Source organism: Neofelis nebulosa, chromosome 8 (genome assembly GCF_028018385.1).
Source record: "Neofelis nebulosa isolate mNeoNeb1 chromosome 8, mNeoNeb1.pri, whole genome shotgun sequence".
Taxonomy (NCBI): domain Eukaryota; kingdom Metazoa; phylum Chordata; class Mammalia; order Carnivora; family Felidae; genus Neofelis; species Neofelis nebulosa.
The window spans coordinates 131,639,930-131,659,648 of NC_080789.1; the positions used below are offsets into that span (position 1 = coordinate 131,639,930).

General features: G+C 43.0%; 2 protein-coding genes across 6 annotated transcripts in view; both read right to left on the reverse strand.

Annotated features, from left to right (window-relative positions):
* Positions 1 to 13,959, reverse strand: part of CAMK1D (calcium/calmodulin dependent protein kinase ID) — a 502,732-nt gene extending 488,773 nt beyond the window's left edge. The window contains exon 1 of the mRNA XM_058681891.1: positions 13,324 to 13,959. Coding sequence (XP_058537874.1) covers positions 13,324 to 13,427 — 104 coding nt within the window. The 5' untranslated portion in view covers positions 13,428 to 13,959. The remainder of the gene's footprint in view (positions 1 to 13,323) is intronic.
* A 2,791-nt stretch (positions 13,960 to 16,750) lies between these two features.
* Positions 16,751 to 19,719, reverse strand: part of CDC123 (cell division cycle 123) — a 58,336-nt gene continuing 55,367 nt past the window's right edge. For all 5 annotated transcript variants that reach the window (XM_058681907.1, XM_058681904.1, XM_058681905.1 and 2 more), the window contains 2 exons: positions 17,895 to 18,032; positions 16,751 to 17,036 (listed from right to left, as the gene is read on the reverse strand). In XM_058681907.1, coding sequence (XP_058537890.1) covers positions 17,010 to 17,036; positions 17,895 to 18,032 — 165 coding nt within the window. In that variant the 3' untranslated portion in view covers positions 16,751 to 17,009. The remainder of the gene's footprint in view (positions 17,037 to 17,894; positions 18,033 to 19,719) is intronic.

Here is a 19,719-nt window from a genome sequence, read left to right on the forward strand (position 1 = left end):
GGGCAGCTACACTTGTGGCGAGCACAGCATCGTATATAGAGATGTTGAATCACCATTTTGTGTACTTGAACTAATGTAACCTTGTCTGTCAACTATACTCAAATAAAAACTTTTTAAAAGAAAGGACCATATAAATGTCTTTGTGTTTTCTGCAAAACTACTTAAGCATAAAAGTATAAAGACATTCTCCATTATACAAGTTTCACAAAATAAAATCCCAAAAGATAATGTATCTCTCCTAACAAATCAGGATGGGTGCTTTTGTTTGATAATAAAAATAACATTTTGGTGGTTCATCACCAAGGCTGCATATTAGAATCACCTGGGGCAGCTCGAATGGCTCTTGGGACTCAGTCTTCATGCTGTACCCAATTAAGTCAGAATCTTTGTGCACAGGACTCAGGCATTGATGGTTTTTAAAAACTTCTCCAAGGGATTCCAATGTACACCTATATCTGAGAAAACCTGCTGTAGTTTATCATTTTACCTCTTTAAAAATATCTTGACTTCTTTTTTTTAAATTTTTTAATGTTTATTTATATTTGAGAGAGAGAAAGAGAGCATGAATGGGGGAGGGGCAGAGAGAGAGCAAGAGAGAGACAGAATCTGAAGCAGGCTCCAGGCTTTCAGCACAGAGCCTGACATGGGGCTTGAACCCACTAACTGGTAGATCATGATCTGAGCCAAAGTCAGACACTTAACTGACTGAGCCACCCAGGTGCCTCCAAAAGTATCTTGACTTCTAAGAAGTTCAAAACTAAAGTTCTTACAATACTTGGCCAAGATTTTTCATGCTGTCCATTCCTCATCTTCCATGGTTTATTATTTTCTATTTGTCTCTTTAATTATCATTAAACAAGCCCTATAAAAATCACCTCAATCATTTTTGGAAGCAGGTAGAGAATAAGCTCTCATTTTTTAAAAAGGTCATCCATGATCTCCTGGAAATCCTTCTAAGACCTATTTGTTGTTTTGACTCCACGGGTTCTTTGGATAACTGGTTCCATAAATTTATTCTCTGGCATACAAAGCCATGTTAAATTTTAGTTGTTTAAAAACTAAACAACTTTGAGCTCTCAAACCTTCCAGGATTTAGTAAGTAAGTTCTGTATCAGCTTTCTTTTTTTTTTTTCTTTTAAAGTTTATTTATTTCTGAGAGACAGAGCGCGAGTGGGGAAGGGGCAGACAGAGAGGGAGGCACAGAATCCGAAGCAGGCTCCAGGCTCTGAGCTGTCAGCACAGAGCCCAACACGGGCCTCCAACTCACGAACCGTGAGATCATGCTCTGAGCCAAAGTCGGACCCTTAACTGACTGAGCCACCCAGAAGCCCCGGTTTTCTATTGCTGTGTAAAAAATATCCACAAATTAATGGTTTAAAACAACACACAGTTATTTCATGTCACAGTTTCTGGAGGTCAGAAGCATGGACTTATCTGGCCTCTCTCTGCTCAAGGCCTCACGAAGCTGAAATCCAGGCATTGACTGAAGAAGGATTCGCTTCCAGGTGGCTGCATGGTGGCATGCCTCTTCAAAGCCAGCGACACAGATAAAACTCCTGCTGCTTTGAGTCTCTTACTTGAGGAAAGACCTCACCTGAACTGCACACACAGCCTCCCAGGTGCAGACGTTTCTCTGCTGGGTGTGTTTCTAATACCCTTTGTGAAGACGTTCCTACATTTAATGATGACTGCATCGGGTTGTGGCCTCGGAGGGCAGCCCGCAGTGGTGTCTGATTCTGTTAATGGGTGGTGTCTGACAGTTCAAGAGCTTATAAGTATAATTTAGAATATCTTCCCCAAACACATTATTTTAATTTCCCCGCCCCCTTATTTCATCCATGTGTCTGCTAGGGCTGCCGTAACAAAATACCACAGACTGGGGGGGCTTACACACTAGAAAGTCATCTTCTTCCAGTTCTGAAGCTGGAAGTCCCAGATCAGAAGGTTTGGTTTCTTCTGAGGCCCCTCTGGTTTGTAGATTATCTTCTTCTCCCTGTGTCCTCAGTTGGTCCTTCCTGTGTGTGTGTGTGTGTGTGTGTGTGTGTGTGTGTGTGTCTATGTATGTCCACATTTCTTCTTCTTCTAAGAATGCCTGTTAGAGTACATCAGGGCCCACCCTAACCACCTCATTTTAACTTAATGACCTCTTTAAAAAGCCTGATCGCCAAACTCAATCCTATTCGGACGTACCTGGGGTTAGGGAGTCAACATATGAATTTGGCAGGGACAGAATTCAGCTCATTACACTTCACTGCCCACTCACGGTCATCTGAAATATTCTTGGATTGACCTCCATCTATTTGATATTTCACTATCTGGAAGAGCTTACTAATTGCCTAAGCCTTTTATTCCTTCCCTCAAAGAGCTTATGGTATAAACAAACACCAGAGACAACCAGGAAAAAAATATAATCAGTAAAGTAGGGATGTAGCTACTGCTTTGGACAAAGTGGACTGTAGTTTTCTAGAAGTTCAGAGAAAGACTGGGAACAAAGGCACAGTGGCTGCAGTGTTAGGAGAGCTTCAGGAGCAGGACTGGTTTGTGGACACTGGGCAGTGGGCCTGCATTTCAACTAGTCATCTAAAGTCTAGCACTACCTTATAGGTATCTGGCCGATCTAGCTGGATCCTATGCATTGGTATTACAAAACAAAAAACAAAAGGGTGCCTGGGTGGCTCAGTCGATTTAGCATCTGACTTCAGCTCAGGTCACGATTTTATGGTTCATGAGTTCGAGCCCTGCATCAGGCTCTGTGCTGACAGCTCAGAGCCTGGAGCCTGTTTTGGATTCTGTGTCTCCCTCTCTCTCTCTGCCCCTCCCCTGCTCATGTTCCGTCTCTCTCCCTCTCAAAAATAAACATTAAAATGAATTTTTAAAAATAAATAAAATAAAAAACAAAAACAAAGCAAAACAAGCAGAAACAACCCTTTCCGGGGGATTAGAATGCATGGCTGGGCTGTGAACTGATGATTTGAACAGGTGGATGAATAAAGGAGGGTGGTGCAGGTGAGGAGGAGGAGATGAGCAGGGGCAGGAAAACAATAACCTGGGATATCCAAAGGACAAGGAGAAGACCCACCTGCCTGGAAGGGTGTGAGTGTGCTGGGAATAGTGGAAAATAAGTTTGCATGGATGGGTCAGAGAGAAGTTCCTGGAGGCAAGTGCTTACGGAATCTGTGTACAGCCCAGAAAGGTGGGAGGAAGGCAGACACCAAGTTAGCCAACTCAGCCAGTTGGTTATTCCAGAAAAATGGGTGTAAGAGAAGGAGGGCTTTGCACGTGGTGGCACCAACCCAGAAACGCACACAGGGCTGTGAGGTCGGGAAGGACGCATTGGTAGGACTGGCTAGGTGGGTAAGTTGATAAGCGATTATAAATATGAGAGAGTAAGACAACGGTGGAGTTGTAAATGTTCCCAAGGTTTCGAGGCTGATGTTCTGGGCATATACTATTAACAAAAAAATAGATGCATAAAAGAAATTGTTGGTGTGGACTAATAAGCATAAATTTGGCTAAAATGTATGCTTCCTTCTATGAGATTTTAAGTCAGGGGTAATGTCTTATTTATTCACGCTTAGCATGACGTCTCGTATGTAACAACTACTCCACACGCTGTGGTAAAATCGGAACATGGAAGCAGACATCAGGTAAGAAACCGCACACGACAGAGAAGAGAAATGGGCAGAGAATAGGGAAGAATAGAGGCTTTGATGCAGCCGAGGCCCCGGAGTACTGCCCCTCCCCCCCCCCCCCCCAACAAGGATTGGTAAGAATCTCGAGAGATGTCTCCATGCAGCGCCCTTTCTCTTCCCCATCGCCCGCACACGTGGAATGAGTGGGCCTCTGCTGTTTTGTCACCCTGCAACCCCGTCCCTTTGCCGGTTCCTATTTTGTCTTGAGGAACTTCCCTTCCCCCAGAGCATGCAGTCTTGCTGGGCCTATCAATCAAAGGGCTCTGTCCCACCCTGACTTGGGGTTCCAACCACTGCTTAAATGTTGGGCCTTGTGCCTTCTCTTCCCCGAGAGCTTCCCAAGACCGCAGTGCCTTGCATCTCCCTCATCCTTTCAGTTTCTGGAGAGCTACTGTCCACACTGTTCCAATCAATAGCATTCATTTCCCCTTGACCTAATAAGCTTGGCCCGTCAGACTCTCTCTCCTGGGATTCTGGGTCTAGAGCAGACTAACAGCAGGACAGAAGCCACAATCTCTTTGGTGGCTGAGTCCTGGTGACACTCCCCACTAGATCTCTGAGACTGCTTGGGTCCCTGTTTATTCAGAGTTGCTGTGAAGTCTCAGCAAATTTGAGGTACCTCAAATCCTTCCAGTACATCCTCCTTCCTATGGTTAATCAGGACTAGTTTCTGTCGCAACTGAAGCTTCTTTACTGATTGACCACATTTCTTCCCATTATTCAAATTGTGCCACCACAGCTTTATTTTGCGTTCAAAATCCTGGGAGTGTATCATATCCTGGGATCTTTATCTCTTTTTTTTTTTTTTTTTTTTTTTAAGAAAGTTCTAATGTGGAGATTGAACTCATAACCCTGAGGTCGAGAGTCAAATGCTCTACAAACTGAGCCAGCCAGGTACCCCTATCTCTTGTTTTCTAAAGGTGCTCACCCCAGGAACTCTCATTTCCATTTCAAACAACAGATGGTGATGGTGACAGCCTTGCACCCTTTCATTTCTCATACCTACTAACTTATTGGAAGAGGTCCTCATGATCCTTTTGCTCTGGACTGGACTTTAAGTCATCTGTTTAAAAATGTTGTGTCTCTTCCCACTCCATTTATTTCTCCAACCCTAAATCCCCTGGCAGTTCAGATGCCACTGAAGAGAATTTGAGAATATGTCTTTCCATCCCTTCTTTCCCATGTCCCTACCTAATGTCCTCTTTTTTGGGGTGACCACTTTATTTTAAAAACTAAGAGCAACGATGCTCTTAGCGTCTCCAATGCATGTGCTCTGCTTCTCTTGTACGTGACAGAAACAGATATGAATTCTGGCTGGGGAAGTGTGGGCTTCCAGTGGGCCTAGAGATAAATGCCCTTGGCCACCCTGACAACAAACACCTCTAAAAGCAATAATGTTACTTGGCATCGATGCAACAACACTTTTCATCTAACAAAGCAATTTGTAGCCGTTAAAGAGCAAGCTGTCAGTTCTTTCCTCAAGAATCAATGTATAATGCTGGGTATAGTCCTGTCCAGTTCCTCAGACTCCAACAATGGGCCATGCTTGTAAACTGTGGCTGTACAATATGACTTCTTGGGAGGAAAAAAGGGGAACAAATGTGGGGGAACAGAAAGAGGAAGAAAGAAGAAAAAGACTTATAATTTATTGAGTGAATGTTGTGAGTCTGGCATGATGGTTTGGAGTAAAACCCTCCAGTGTTCTGGACTTGCTCCACTGCTGTTTCTTCTACTTTGTGACCCACTGAAAAGTTTCCACAGAGATTAGGTTGTTCCCCGTCATCTGTCAAGCTGTAGTATCCTATCTTTTGATGATTCTTCCTTCACGTTCCCAGCGCATGTCCTTATTCCCAACTCATGACCTACCTAGCACACCGAAGCAAATCAACTTTAACAGTTGAGTTCATGTGTCCATAGACATGTACATATACAACCTCCGTGTTCTTTCTTGCCCCACTGCTCCCTTCCCTCTCCCTTCTCATTTGGGGCTGGGAGCTGGGGAGGAAGGTAAATAATGAACCATGTCTGTTAGCCCAATGTTTTGCAATGATGTGACTGGAGAGAACTCAATGAGATTAAGGATGGGCTTACTTCTTAAGAAATCTATCCCATCAAAAGAAAGACGAGCCTCTACCTGCTCAGAGAAATGGTTGGCTGAACTTCTTAGCAGTCAGATACCCTGTGAACTGCAAATAAATGCAGGCAGGAAGGTAGTGTGCCAAAGCCTTTCAATGCTTTGCACACAAATCTTCCATGAAGACCACTGTATACCAGAGTTTAGGCACCCACACAGTATCCTCTTGTACCCTGATTCTCCAATCACAACCAATAATTAAAGAAAACAGATATGTAACAAACCACATTTAGGACTGATCATTTGATGAATAGGTATCTGCATAATGAGACATATTGGGAGGACTTTTTAAAAAAAAATTTTTTTTAATGTTTATTTATTTTTGAGACAATGCGAGAGACAGAGTGCAAGCAGCAGAGGGGCAGATGCAGGGAGACACAGAATCTGAAGCGGGCTCCAGGCTCTGAGCTGTCAGCCCAGAGCCCGACGTGGGGCTCAAACTCACCAACCGTGAGATCATGACCTGAGCCAAAGTCGGACACTTAACTGACTGAGCCACTCAGGTGCCCCAGGAGGACTTATTTTTTTAACTACAGAGTCCTGTTCTCATAAGCTCAATAAATTATATTAAACCAACCTTTAATTTATAAAACTTCACTTTCCACACCTTATAAAACCAACTATAAATCAAAGCACATCTTCAATTACTGCTCTTTGGCTGTTAACACATATGTGTATCTACCTATCTTTTCTTGGACATTCTGTGTGTGTGTCCCTATTTCACCACTGGACTGTAAACCTCCTCGAGGTCAGGGACTGTCACCTCCTACCAGTCCAGGGGAATCAGAATAAAAGGGAAATCAGCAGGGAAAAAATATATAGTAACCTAAGACCTAGAAACAAGTGAAAATTCTAAAATATTGCACCGGCCCTGAGGCTTATTCCCAGCAGCCACACAGATGCATCATGCTTACACTCTAAAGTGCTGAAGAGCAAGAAGAAAGTGCCCAGTATCAACACATAAGCTTTCAGATTGGTAGGTGTGCCACTGTTTTCTTCTAAATGTAATGAAAGGTGAACTATGTATTCAATCACAATTTATTTAGAACAAGAACACAAGGGTACAACACCCAGTCGTGTAATGGATAGCTTTACTACTGTTTTAGGAGAAGGGATGGCATTAAGCCAAAAGCTTAACTGAGGGCACACAATAAAAATACACAAATGGAGCCATGAGTACTGACACTGAATTACAGAACCAAGACAAAGCAGAGGGAGCTCGTCAGGTCCAGAGGACAGAGCACATGCTCTCTGGAAGGGCTGTCGCCCCGGCCACCGGGAGGAACGGTGGGCCTCTTGGAATTTCACTGTGGAAGTACAGTGAACCAACCTGATTTAAGTGGGCAGTGATTGGTATGCTGAGAGAATCATTAACTCTTGAAACAGAACAATGAAAGCAGTCTGTCCCAGAAGTACAGAGGAGATTCAAGTTTCTTTCTGTATGCTTCCAAATTTGTTCTGTACTTGGTGTCTAGCTCGTGAAAGTAGGAGACATTTCTATCAATGGCCTCCGCCAGGATTTTCTAAGAACGCTCTATATACTCTACTTGTAGAGGAAAATTAAAAGGGCCACAGATTAAAGACAGTCTGGATAAACCCGCACAGACTCCAGGTTACTCTTCTGTGAGTTTTGAAGTAGTAGAACATAGTGAATCACAGAGGCTTTAGTCTAAAGCATATCTGGGTTTGAATCGTATGTCTAACATACTGCTTGTTATCTAGACCAAAACCTACAGATTCATCTTCTGTAAAATGGGAGAAATTATTGCTTAATTCATATAGCTATGGACTTAAAAATTAGGTAATGTCCACAAAGCACTTGGCATTCCTTTATCCTAGAATTTTTTATTTCCAGGTTGGTCATTTCTTGTGTCTCCTGAATGGGTGTATTTGTTTCAGTCACTACTTTGTTGCATTAATATAATTATATCTGAAGCATTTCTGATATATCTGTTCTATTCTCAACTAAACGTTTACCCCACATGCTGCTTCTTCCTTGTCCAAGGCCAAGTGGAGTGGCTCCAGAAATGCACACATTGACACTAAGGAAACCAGAGTCTTGGGAAGCTGTGTGAATGTTGGTTCCACTGAAGGCAATGCTGTGGAAGGGCAAAGGCTGGGTATGCAGGTAGGATGGAGAAAATAAACACAGCGGGATCTCTCATTAGAACCCTTCCCACAAACAAAGAAAGGCAGAAAGCAGAAAATATTATTGGATTATTATAATATAGAAGTTAACAGCTCACTGAAATCACACGACAGTGATGTAATAATATAGCAAGTAAGAGCTTGTGTATACTGAACATGGGCTACGATGCCAGGAACTGTCCTACAATGACGTCTAGAAACAACCCTGAGAGGTAGGTGCTATTGCCATCTCTGTTTTGCAGACTGGGAACCAGAGGGCCAGAGAGATTCAGTACTTTGCCCTGGACTGCGCTGTCAGCAGGTAACAAAGCCAATTCTAAACCAGGCAGTCTGGTTCCTAGGGCTGTGGTGACATTCAACAACCCACAATCATGATTTTTCACTTCAATGTAAAACAAACAAAACAAAAACAGAACTTCCTTCTAAGAGGTTATCGTTCTGAATGACTTTTAAACATATGGAAGGTATAGCCCCCCCCCAGGCAGTGGCTACAGTTCTGTCTGTGCCCGCCTCATACTGAGACAGTGCTTGTTAGTGCTGGGGATGGGGACTAGAAAGGGGTACAAATGTCTGAAAGATGAAGAGCAAGCAAGCATAGAATATACTAAAATTCTACAGAATTTTTTTTAGAATAGGCAGAAATACTCAGAGTTTATTCACAGTTTAAGGGCCAGCACATGCTCTATCATGAATGCTATGGCTTGAGATATCAGCAATAGGTTTTGATGATCTGGTTCAGTTAAGGGAAGACAAGAACTCTAGTAACTTTTTGGAGCAGTGATTCTATAAGGTGAATAAAAAAGATGAACATACATAATTGAGTGTTGCATTATTCAAACTGTCGACCTTGAGAGTGATACATTAGCTTGGGTGATGCTCTTGTTGTGGAAAGTGTTTAGGGAACTCATTTTGAATTGCATCTAAGTCAGATCACCTTCAATGATGTTAAGTCACATTCCATTTGGCCAAGACAGAGTACCAGACCACTGGGAGACAGCAAAGCAAGGATTCCATTCTTGCCCTAAGTTTATAATAAGTAGAAAGATCATGATAGCTACATCCTACAAAGACTGCATCAGGTTCTAAATGTAAGAGGAACAGTAATATCAGAGTGCCTTGAAAATTCCAGCACAGAAGAAACTCTCTGGATAATTTCATGAGGAACATACCACTTGAGCCAGTCTGTGAAGGCTGGCTTTTAATAACCAGAAGACTGGGCAGGAGGTGAGTGGGGGTAAGGGGGGGAGGCACAGCAGAGGGAGCAGATGAGAAAGATAAGGACATCCTCAGCTATATCAAGTAATCTAGGTTGGCTGGAGAACAGTATGTGCTGGTGAGGATGAAATTAGCCCATAAAGACAGATTGAGGCAACACTGCACAGGGCTTTGGATGCCCACCGAAGCCTGTACTTTAACTTGCAAGCAATGGGAAGCCGAGAGGCTGTAAGTGTTAGAATGACTGGAATTGTGTTTAAGGAAGGTTAATGTCCTAGCGGCGCATAAAATGGATTAAGGCTTCTTGAGGATGACATGTGAATTTTGGAAAAATTCTGAACCATTTCTGATGAATAAGAAAGAAAAGTGATATGGAACTGTGTAACATTTTTGGTCAAAAAAACAAGGTATTGAACGAAACAGTAAGGTAGATTTTCTTCTGTGGCCTATAAATGGATCTGATGGAACTTCCCCAAAAAATTTAAGGAAAGGCTTTTGGAGTGGTGGTGGCATCACAAAATAAGTATATAGTCTTCTCTAAACCACCTGCTTCCAAGGATAACACCTATCCCAGTGAATAATCAGTTGCTCCTTTATTTATATATTTATTTATTTAATGTTTATTTTTGAGAGAGAGAGAGAGACAGAGTGTGGGTGGGGGAGAGGCAGAGGGAGAGGGAGAGACAGAATCCAAAGGGAGGCTCCAGGCTTTGAGCTGTCAGCACAGAGCCCAATGTGGGGCTCAAACCCACAGACCATGAGATCATGACCTAAGCCAAAGTCGGACATTTAACTGACTGAGCCACCCAGGTGCCCCAGTCATTCTTTTAAACACAATCAGAATTATTACTTAAGTCACACAGTATACTCTTGAAATACATCTATTATAAGCCATCACCAGAATTAGCTTCTAAAGTACAATGCAACCTTCTTATCCAGTCTGCGATGACTCTCCAGTGTTACTCAAACATTAACCTAGGTTCTGCTGTGAAGCGATTTTTGCAGAACTAACTAAAATCCCTATCTGTTAATTTTAAATAAGGAAGAATATCATGGTGGGCCTGACTTAACCAGTTGGGGGGTGTTAAAAGCAGGGCTGAGGCTTTCCTGAGAGGAGGAAATGAAAATCTACCTGTGGACAAGAGCTTCCACTCATGCTCACAGAGTTCCAGCCTGGCCTACAGATTTCAGACTTGCATGGCCAGCGCACCTCAACTGCATAAATCAAGCCCTTGTAATAAAATCTTTTATTGTATTTACACACACACACATATGTATCTATTTATATATGTCTGTATATAATGTGTGTACATATAAACACACATGCAGTAAGGAGATTTTACATATGCATATGAATGCATGTACATATGTATTTCATACTGGTTCTTTTTCACTGGTTGAATTTTTTTTTTAATTTTTTTAATGTTTATTTTTGAGAGACAGAGAGATAGAGCATGAGCAGGGGAGGAGCAGAGAGAGAGGGAGACACAGAATCTGAAGCAGGCTCCAGGTTCCGAGCCATCAGCATAGAGCCCGATGTGGGGCTCAAACCCACGAACTGTGAGATCATGACCTGAGCCGAAGTTGGACGCTCAACCGACTGAGCCACCCAGGGGCCCCATTCTCTGGTTGAATTCTAACACACAGTTTACTTTATGAGAACTGACAATCTGAAGGGGATGCACTATAAATGAATTAATTACATAAACACCATTGTTAGAAACTAGTAAAGTTAGAAACTCTCAAGTTAAAAGTGCAGGTACACTACACATTATGAAATGGTCCCATTCTTACAACTACAGAAGCCTTGGCTTCCAGTCTGATCCTACATGGCTTCAAACCAGGGATTCTTAATCTGGGGTCTGAGACCACCTCAGGCAAGCCCCATAGCTTCCATCAGATTCTCAGAGAAATCCATTTCTCCTCAAATTATTAAGCATCGCAGTAGCTCATTTTGAAGGTTGTAAGGTTATTTACACTCAATTTCCCAATGATTGCTTGTATATACAACTATGAATGGGTAGTTGACTCCTCAGCTGCTTGCCTGGTTCCAAAGTCAGTGCTGACATTTTATAGACGTTTTTTCAAGAATCGAGGGCAGGCCACTTGTAATTCGCAGGAGAAATCCATTTAAGTCTTTACTTGACTAAAAGTCCATGAATAATACATGGGGAGATAATCCACCTAAGAACTCGACGTATTAAACATGAGTCTCAAAGAGTCAAGAAAATCAGTGATGCATGGGAATGCAAGCTGGTACAGCCACTCTGGAAAAGAGTAAGGAGTTTCCTCAAAAAATTAAAAATAGAACTACCCTATGACCCAGCAATCACACTACTAAGTATTTATCCAAGGGATACAGGTGTGCTGTTTTGAAGGGGCACATGCACCCCCATGTTTATAGCAGCACTATCAACAATAGCCAGAGTAAGGAAAGAGCCCAAATGTCCATCGATGGACGAATGGATAAAGAAGATGTGGTACATACATACAATGGAGTATTACTCAGCAATCAAAAAGAATGAAATCTTGCCATGTGCAACTATGTGGGTGGAACTGGAGGGTATTATGCTAAGTGAAAGTAGAGAAATACAAGTATCATATGACTTCACTCATATGAGGACTTTAAGAGACAAAACAGATGAACATAAGGGAAGGGAAACAAAAATAATATAAAAACAGGGAGGGGGACAAAACAGAAGAGACTCATAAATATGGAGAACAAACTGAGGGTTACTGGGGGGTTTGTGGGAGGCGGGGAGGGCTAAATGGGTAAGGAGCACTAAGGAATCTATTCCCGAAATCATTGTTGCACTATATGGTAATCTGGATACAAATTTTAAAAAATAAAATTTTTTAAAAAAGAAAAGGAAAAAATAAAGTAGGGGGAAAAGTTTTATAAAAAAAAAAAAAAAAAGAAAGAAAATCAGTGATGCAGCAAATACAATGTAAGTCATATGTGGTTCCCGCTGAGGCTTTCATAAAATTAATAATGCTCAGAGAATCTCAACATAATTATACTGCCATATATTATCAACTTTATTGTGTGAAGAGAGAGAGTTGTACTTGACACGTCAAAGTCAGTAAGAGTAACCATTCTATATTCACACTGCCCACAGTAAGTCTTATTACTACTCCTAATACATAAGCACAACTGTTCTGGTATATTCAACCCGCTAGCCGTGTCCCACCCAGCTGAACACAGAGCCATCGCTGGACCGCCGACACGGGCGCCCTGCGTGCCTTCCCGCCCCCCACGGCTCCTTGCACACAAGCTCCAACGGTGGAATCCAATGTGTCTCCACATTCCTTGTTTGCGTCAGTCACTGGAATCTCGAGTTCGTGTCCAAGACCAGCATTTCGATTTCCCTCGTCTTTTCGTCTTTCCCGTTAGACAAACCACATTACGTCCCGCCTGACGGCTCAAACCCAGAACCTGGGCTTCGGCCGGGTTCCTCCCGCCCTTCACGCCCCTTCCCTGCCGCCCAGGCTCCCCCTCGGCCGTGCAACCACTGGTCCTCTGGGTTCCCCTCGAGGCCGCCCGCATTTCCCGATTCCCACCCTTCCTGCCCACCCACCCCCCCCCTGCCGCCCACACACCCCCTCGGCCACGCCCCCATCGGCCCGTCGACGGAGACATATTCTCACCATGAGGCACCCTTCTCCCGACTGATCCGCTTTCCACACAGAAACCAGAAAAGCACTTCAAACACCTAAACTAGACCATCTCTCTTCCTCGCTTAAAACCCCGCCCGGGCTTCCCACCCCGCGGGGGCCGTGAGCGTGAAATCCTAACACCTCAGACGCTGGGCAGGTCCCTGGCCCTCCACCCCCGCGGCCTCTCCCGTCTCCCGTGCGCCTGCGCGTGGTCCCCCCCCTGCCTGCGGCGTCCCTGCCCTGCCCCCACCCCACTCCCACCTCAAGACTGGGCTGGGCTCTCCTCAGCCCCGGGTCGCCTTAACTTAGCGCCACCCCGGAGCTTCCTTCTCACCAGAGCGGACGTCTCTGTCCACAGCCCTTTGCTCGCCACACACAGTGCCCGCCTCCGCGGCTGCTGGGCCACCTGGCGGGGTCCGTGAGGCAGGACGGCCCGAGGGAGGGACGAGGGACGAGTCGCTGCGGCAGCACGCTTACCTGACGGGCTTATCACGCAGCCTGTGTGCACTTGCTTGGGTGGCTGTGGTTTGGTTTCCCTTGACTGAAAAGAGCCGCGTGTGACTGCGTGCTCTCGAGGGCATTCGTGCCAGACCCGCGGGCTGCCCGCCGCCTCTATGCGGCCGCGTGTCCTTCGCACGCCTCTCCGCGCGTTCGCAGGACCCCCGCGCTGCGTGTGCGCGGCCAGCCCGCCGTCACTTCCCGGCGTTCCTCACCGACGCTGTGTTCTAGGAGCCAGCGCCACGTGGGAACCAAGGAACAATCACAGAGAAATTCTGTCTTTAAAATGTCCAAAAGTCACCGACACCTCTCAAGATCAGCCTGGTTAATATAAACATGAAGCTGAATTCATCTTTTAAAGACGCTGATTTCATTTGATTTCCGCACTCTTTTCATCAAATTCTTCCACACAAATGTGAGGTGAATTTGTACTTACTTTTATTGGGGGGAAAAAAAAAAATTCCTGGCTACATACACTTGTGGTAAACACAACATCATGTATAAATCTGTGGAATCACTATGTTGTGCACCTGAAACTAATGTAACCTTGTGTCTAAGCGTACTCAAAATTTTTTTTGAAAATTCCATTACTAAAATAATAATTTGTTCTGGATGAAACTTATCTATAGAAAATACTAGGCTAGGGGCGCCTGGGTGGCGCAGTCGGTTAAGCGTCCGACTTCAGCCAGGTCACGATCTCGCGGTCCGTGAGTTCGAGCCCCGCGTCAGGCTCTGGGCTGATGGCTCGGAGCCTGGAGCCTGTTTCCGATTCTGTGTCTCCCTCTCTCTCTGCCCCTCCCCCGTTCATGCTCTGTCTTTCTCTGTCCCAAAAATAAATTAAAAATGTTGAAAAAAAAAATTAAAAAAAAAAAAAAAGAAAATACTAGGCTAAAAACCCTTAGAGAACAGCATTAGAAAAGTTCTTTCATGGCCCCGATTCTGCTACAATTTTGGACAAGTCTTAACTTCTCTAGGCAGCAGTTTTCTGCTGTGTTAAAAAATGAAGAAAGGGGGGAAAAAGGGCAGGGAGGAGGGAAGGAGGATAAAAGGAAAAGAAACTGGGCTGAACAATCTCTAAAGTCCTCCACCACTCAAAATTTTCTTAATTGTATTAAAAAACAACCTGCCTCGGGTGGCCTGGGTGGCTCCAACGCTTAGGCCCCAATTCTTAATTTAGGCTCCGGTCATGATCTCACATTGCCAGATGGATCCCTGCATCTGGCTCTGCACTGAGGGCGCTGAGCCTGCTTTGGGATTCTCGCTCTCCCTCTCCCACACGCACACACGCATGTGCTGTCTCTCAAAGAAAAAACCCACAAAAAAAAAAAAAAGAAAGAAAGAACGAACTTGCCTTTAGCGTACTAGGTCTGCAAAGCATAATGATAATGACGGCTACCATGTGTTGGGGGGCTTAGTAAGTACAACACACTATATGAAAAGTGTTGCATGGGCTCTCATTTAACAAATGCATGAACTTATGGTTATTATTCACCTAACTTATAGGTAAGAAAGCAAGCCAAAAAACCCAATCATGTAACATTTCTGTTTGCTTTTTTGACACAGTCCTCAATTATCAGAAAGAGAAACGACTGAGTAGATGGGAAAACTTTATGAGAACTCAGAAAATGCACATCAACACGAGACTTAAAAACAGAACTTTTGAGGGTGCCTGGGTGGCTCAGCGCCAGACTCTTGATTTTTGCTCAAGTCATGATCTCATGGTTTGTGAGCATCGAGCTCTGCGCCGACATCAATGAGTCTGCTTCCAATTCTCTCCCTCTCTCTCTGTCCCTCCCCTGCTTATACTCCCTCTTCCTCTCTCAAAATAGATAAACATTTAAAAAGAAACGGAAAAAAACACAACTTTTTGGCAACATGCGCTATACTGGAGGCCCATCCTACATGCTACCGTTCTGTAGCACAAAGTAAACATGTTTGTCCCAACCTGACTAAACAGATGCAACGTCTTCTCTTCAGAAGGTAGGATTTCAGAACCGAGCTAATGAATTCACTTTCTAAATTCAAGCACAAACCTGAGGTACCTCAAAAAAAGGACAGACAATGCCAATAAAATAAAAAGATACTCAAAACTAATCTTTAGGAGGCAAAAATGATATTTCAACCGAGGAGAATATTTCCTGCATACTATCCTGTATTTACTATTCACATCAGGATAATCAGCGAAAATTAAATACACTAAGGGGACAATGTAGAAAAGTCACATTTTTAAAAGTGAAGTGAGAGTTGAACTCAATAATGCCTCAGGAAAATTAATGCAAAAATTTTGTGAGTTTTGCACCAAGAATTGTGCTTTTTATAAAATATTTGCCAAATTTTGCTTCAGTCTTTTTATTACTTACAGTCCGATTTTTTTCAATTGATATTAAAATATATCAACTATTTTTTTTTCTTTTGGGCTGGTGAAATACCACCTTGACGAAGCCCGCTTCCAGAGCTAAGTTTAAATCAACTCATGATTATAAATCCCTCCATTATGAGTTAAGTCCCTCATGAGCAGTTTATTTAAATACCAAAAATATTTTAAAGCACCTCAATTCCAGACAACTGGCCTCAGAAATGGCATATGATATACTGAGTACAAAGATCACAAGTTGATCTTTGTATTTTGTATTTAAAATACTAATATCCAAGTGACTGTAACTGAGAAACCACACAAAAAGCTACAATTTGAGATAACCAAAAAAGAAATACCTTTCTTCATTATGTATAATCTGCCTTAACCAAACAGAAAGGGGAAACTCTGCTCCATTTCCCTACCTTCCTATGGGAACATTCATATGTGCTCTCCTAAGTTGAAAAACATACCTCCAACTAGTAAAATATTCCTTCATACACACTACATAGATACCCTAGGAATGAGTTCCTTCAAACTGTTCCACAATGTAAAACAATACACAAAGATCACATGGCAGAGTGTCTCAGTATATAGTAAGTACTAAGTAAATTAGTATTGATGATATCCTCATCATCAATTAGGGCACTGAAGAATAATTACTAAAATGGTGGCCTAAGTGAACTTACCTCCCCAAAATTCCGGTATTTTTTAAAAAGGCCAAATTCTAACTCTGTGATCATTTTACTAATACATATTAGACTAGTTGTAATATACTGACATTTTCAAGGTTATGTGATAGCTTGAGAAGTCTGTATTATTTTACCGACACACAAACCAAAGATAAACCAGTAGAAAACTTGTATGAAAATTCTCTCAAAGTAGGAAAAATATTTTCTAGAGTAATAGAAGGTTCAACTTTTTTCTGTGAAAAAGTAATGATTAAACAAGAACCCATTTCTATATAACAAATATAAATTCGCCCATCTACCCAATAGGTATAAAAACAGCACAAGAAACATCGGTAAATCTAAACAGACTGAGTCAAAAGAGTGAGGTATTTCACAGAAGGTATTTTATCATCAGAACAGTATGCTTTCCTATGTTTAAGATCTATTTATTATTTATTTTTACAGGTAGCAAAGTCCCTCCATTTTCTTCCAGCTTAATATACATGGATATAAAAAGCTATTGATTTCACACTGTCTCCCACCCTGACCCAAGAGGGGGAATAGGAAGTTGCGAGCTCAGAGCAGCCTGTTGACACCAAGGTGGTCTCCTCTTTACCTCGGACTTAACTCTGGCACTCTAATCAGTCATCCTCTTGCTGATTTCTTTTCTGTCAAGGGAAACCAAGATACATTAAAACAGCACATTCTAGTTCAGATATGTTCAGATATGTTCAGCCAAGATCACTTTTTCTGTCAGCAAATATAATTTTCTAGAGGCCCTGGTCAAAGATATGATTGAAAATCATGACGGAAAAATATGCCTTAACTAATTCATCGGACCAGTTTATCACTTTGGCTCCTGGGCACATTACCCTCAGCTATTTGAATACTTGACTTTCTTCCACATGCGCAAACATTCCCACACAGAAACACACAAGTACAAATACACATATCCGCCCCCCCCCCCCCCCCCGAATAACCATAGCAGAGAGCTGGATCTTCTCTTAGCCCAAAAACAGTATACAGACTTCCTTCAAAATCAGAAGTATTATGGGGCGCCTGGGTGGCTCAGTCAGTTAAACATGAGACGTTGGCTCAGGTCATGATCTCATGGTTCGTTGAGTTCAAGCTCTGCATTGAGCTCTGTGCTGATAGCCCAGAGCCCTGAGCCTGCTTTGGATTTTGTTTCCCTCTCTCTCTGCCCCTCCTTGCTTGTGTTCTATCTCTCTTTCAAAATAAATAAACACTAAAAAAATTTTAAAAAAGAAGTCAGAAGTACTGTGAAAATTATTCAAAAAGCATAAACATCATAAAACACATTTCCTATCATTCTAAGCAAATTATTCCTTCAGCTTACTTCATATATTTCTTTATAAGATGACCTCAGTAATTCTGCCCAATTAATTCATAATCACCAAATAAAACCTAGGTACTATATATAACTAAAATGAATTATTACAAAGTCAATTTGAAAATTTGAAAACAAAGGTGTACACGTATGTGTACTAAGTATATATATACTTTACCAGTTTAAGAAAATCTATGAGTTTGTGAGCATCCTCCCCAGTAGACAGGTCTACGAAGTCCTTGGGAAGTCGGTAACTCAGATAGGGACTCGGTTGAACTGTCACTTCACTGTTTGTGCAACGGAAAGCTGGAGAATCCTGTACAAAGAAAAAAAGGGGAAAGTCTGTGAAAAATTATCTTTTTAAGTCTATTCTTCAAAGTGATAAAGATGCTAGTATAACAATTTCACGTTCCCTTCTGTACGAGGTAAGGAAGAAAATAAGACTTTTTTTGAGTGTGACAGTGTATGTACACATGTGCGAACAAGCAGAGAGGGGGCAGAGGAAAAGAGAAAGAGAGAATCTTAAGCAGACTCCACTCCCAGCAAGGAGCCTGACTTGGGGTTCCTTCTCACAACTGTGACCTGAGCCAAAATCAAGAGTCAGACACTTAACCGACTGAGCCACCCACGTACCCCAGAAAATAAGATTCTGAAGTGAAAGAAACACCAAGACTTTAAGAATACTTCCACATGGGGGTGCCTGGGTGGCTCAGTCAGTTAAGTATCCGACTCTTGGTTTTGGCTCAGGTCATGATCTCACAGTCTGTGAGATTGAGCCCTATGCTGGGCTCTGCGCTGACAGCACGGAGCCTGCTTGGGATTCTTGCTCTCTGTCCTCTCCCTCCACTCATGCGCACACTCTCTCTCAAAATAAAAAGGGAAAAAAAAAAAGAGAATACTTCCACATGTTCACTGGAAAATAAACACATAGTATCTGAAAACAGTGTCCTCATGGAGAGCTATGGTCAAGCCCTAAATGCTACCAGCCACTATGTCCTGCATATGGGTTATGGGTTCCTTAGCCCCGGAATGGGCCTGAGGCCTATGGCTAGTTCTCTCTGGCCTTGAGCAACCTCATGCAGGCTGGAGTGCTTTCTCAGTATTATCATTTTGTACAGGTGCACAGTGGAGAAGTACTGCCCTGGACCCTACACTTTTGTGCTTCTCTTAGTCATTTAACTTACTTATCTCTCTCAACACCTATGGAAAACTGCAAATTTGAGTTTCACATTTAACAAGTCTTCACATTCTTCAACGTACTTGCTTAGAGTCTTGTATTTAATATTTACACGTTGCCTTGTGCCAAAAAAGGATTTCAGAGACAGAAGGCCTCGGGTTTGGACTTCCTGGGTGGCAAATATCTAGGTGAGGGATGAATGGGGTCCAGCAGATGGAGACAGGCCACGAACTGGAGTAGAACAGGACCACAGAGCCCTAGAAAGCAGGCCGTATCTTATGACAGACAATCATCTGACAAATACTTAGGAAACATCCACGTGGTGCTCACCTTGTCCTAGGTATAGGAGATCAACTGGTTAACCAGACTGGCAGCCAGCCAATAAACAAGCAAATAAATACAACAGCAAGATCATTTCAGATAGTAAGAGGTGTTAGAAAAACACAACATCCGGGTGCCATAATATGAGGAGAACAACACAGGCTACTTCACCAGGATGGTAAGACCTTGCTGAGGAGGGGCCACGGGGACTGAAGAGCAGGACGAAAGCAGCCTCGTGAGGTCTGGGGACTCGGACAGGGACTGAGTATGGCCTGAAAGGCAGTGGGCACAGCCAGGGGGGACTGCGAGGCCCAGAAGGAAAGCCGGTTCTCTAGCGGTGGGGAGTAAGGATGGGGAGACAGCAGGACATGACACCGGGGAAAAAGCAGGAGCCAGTTCTTGTTCCCTGTCCTCCCCCGACCTCCAATATAATGTTGTTTAAATTAAAAAGAAAGAAAAGATTTGGATCATAGAGTGAATTTTGTACAAACTGTTTCTATCCACT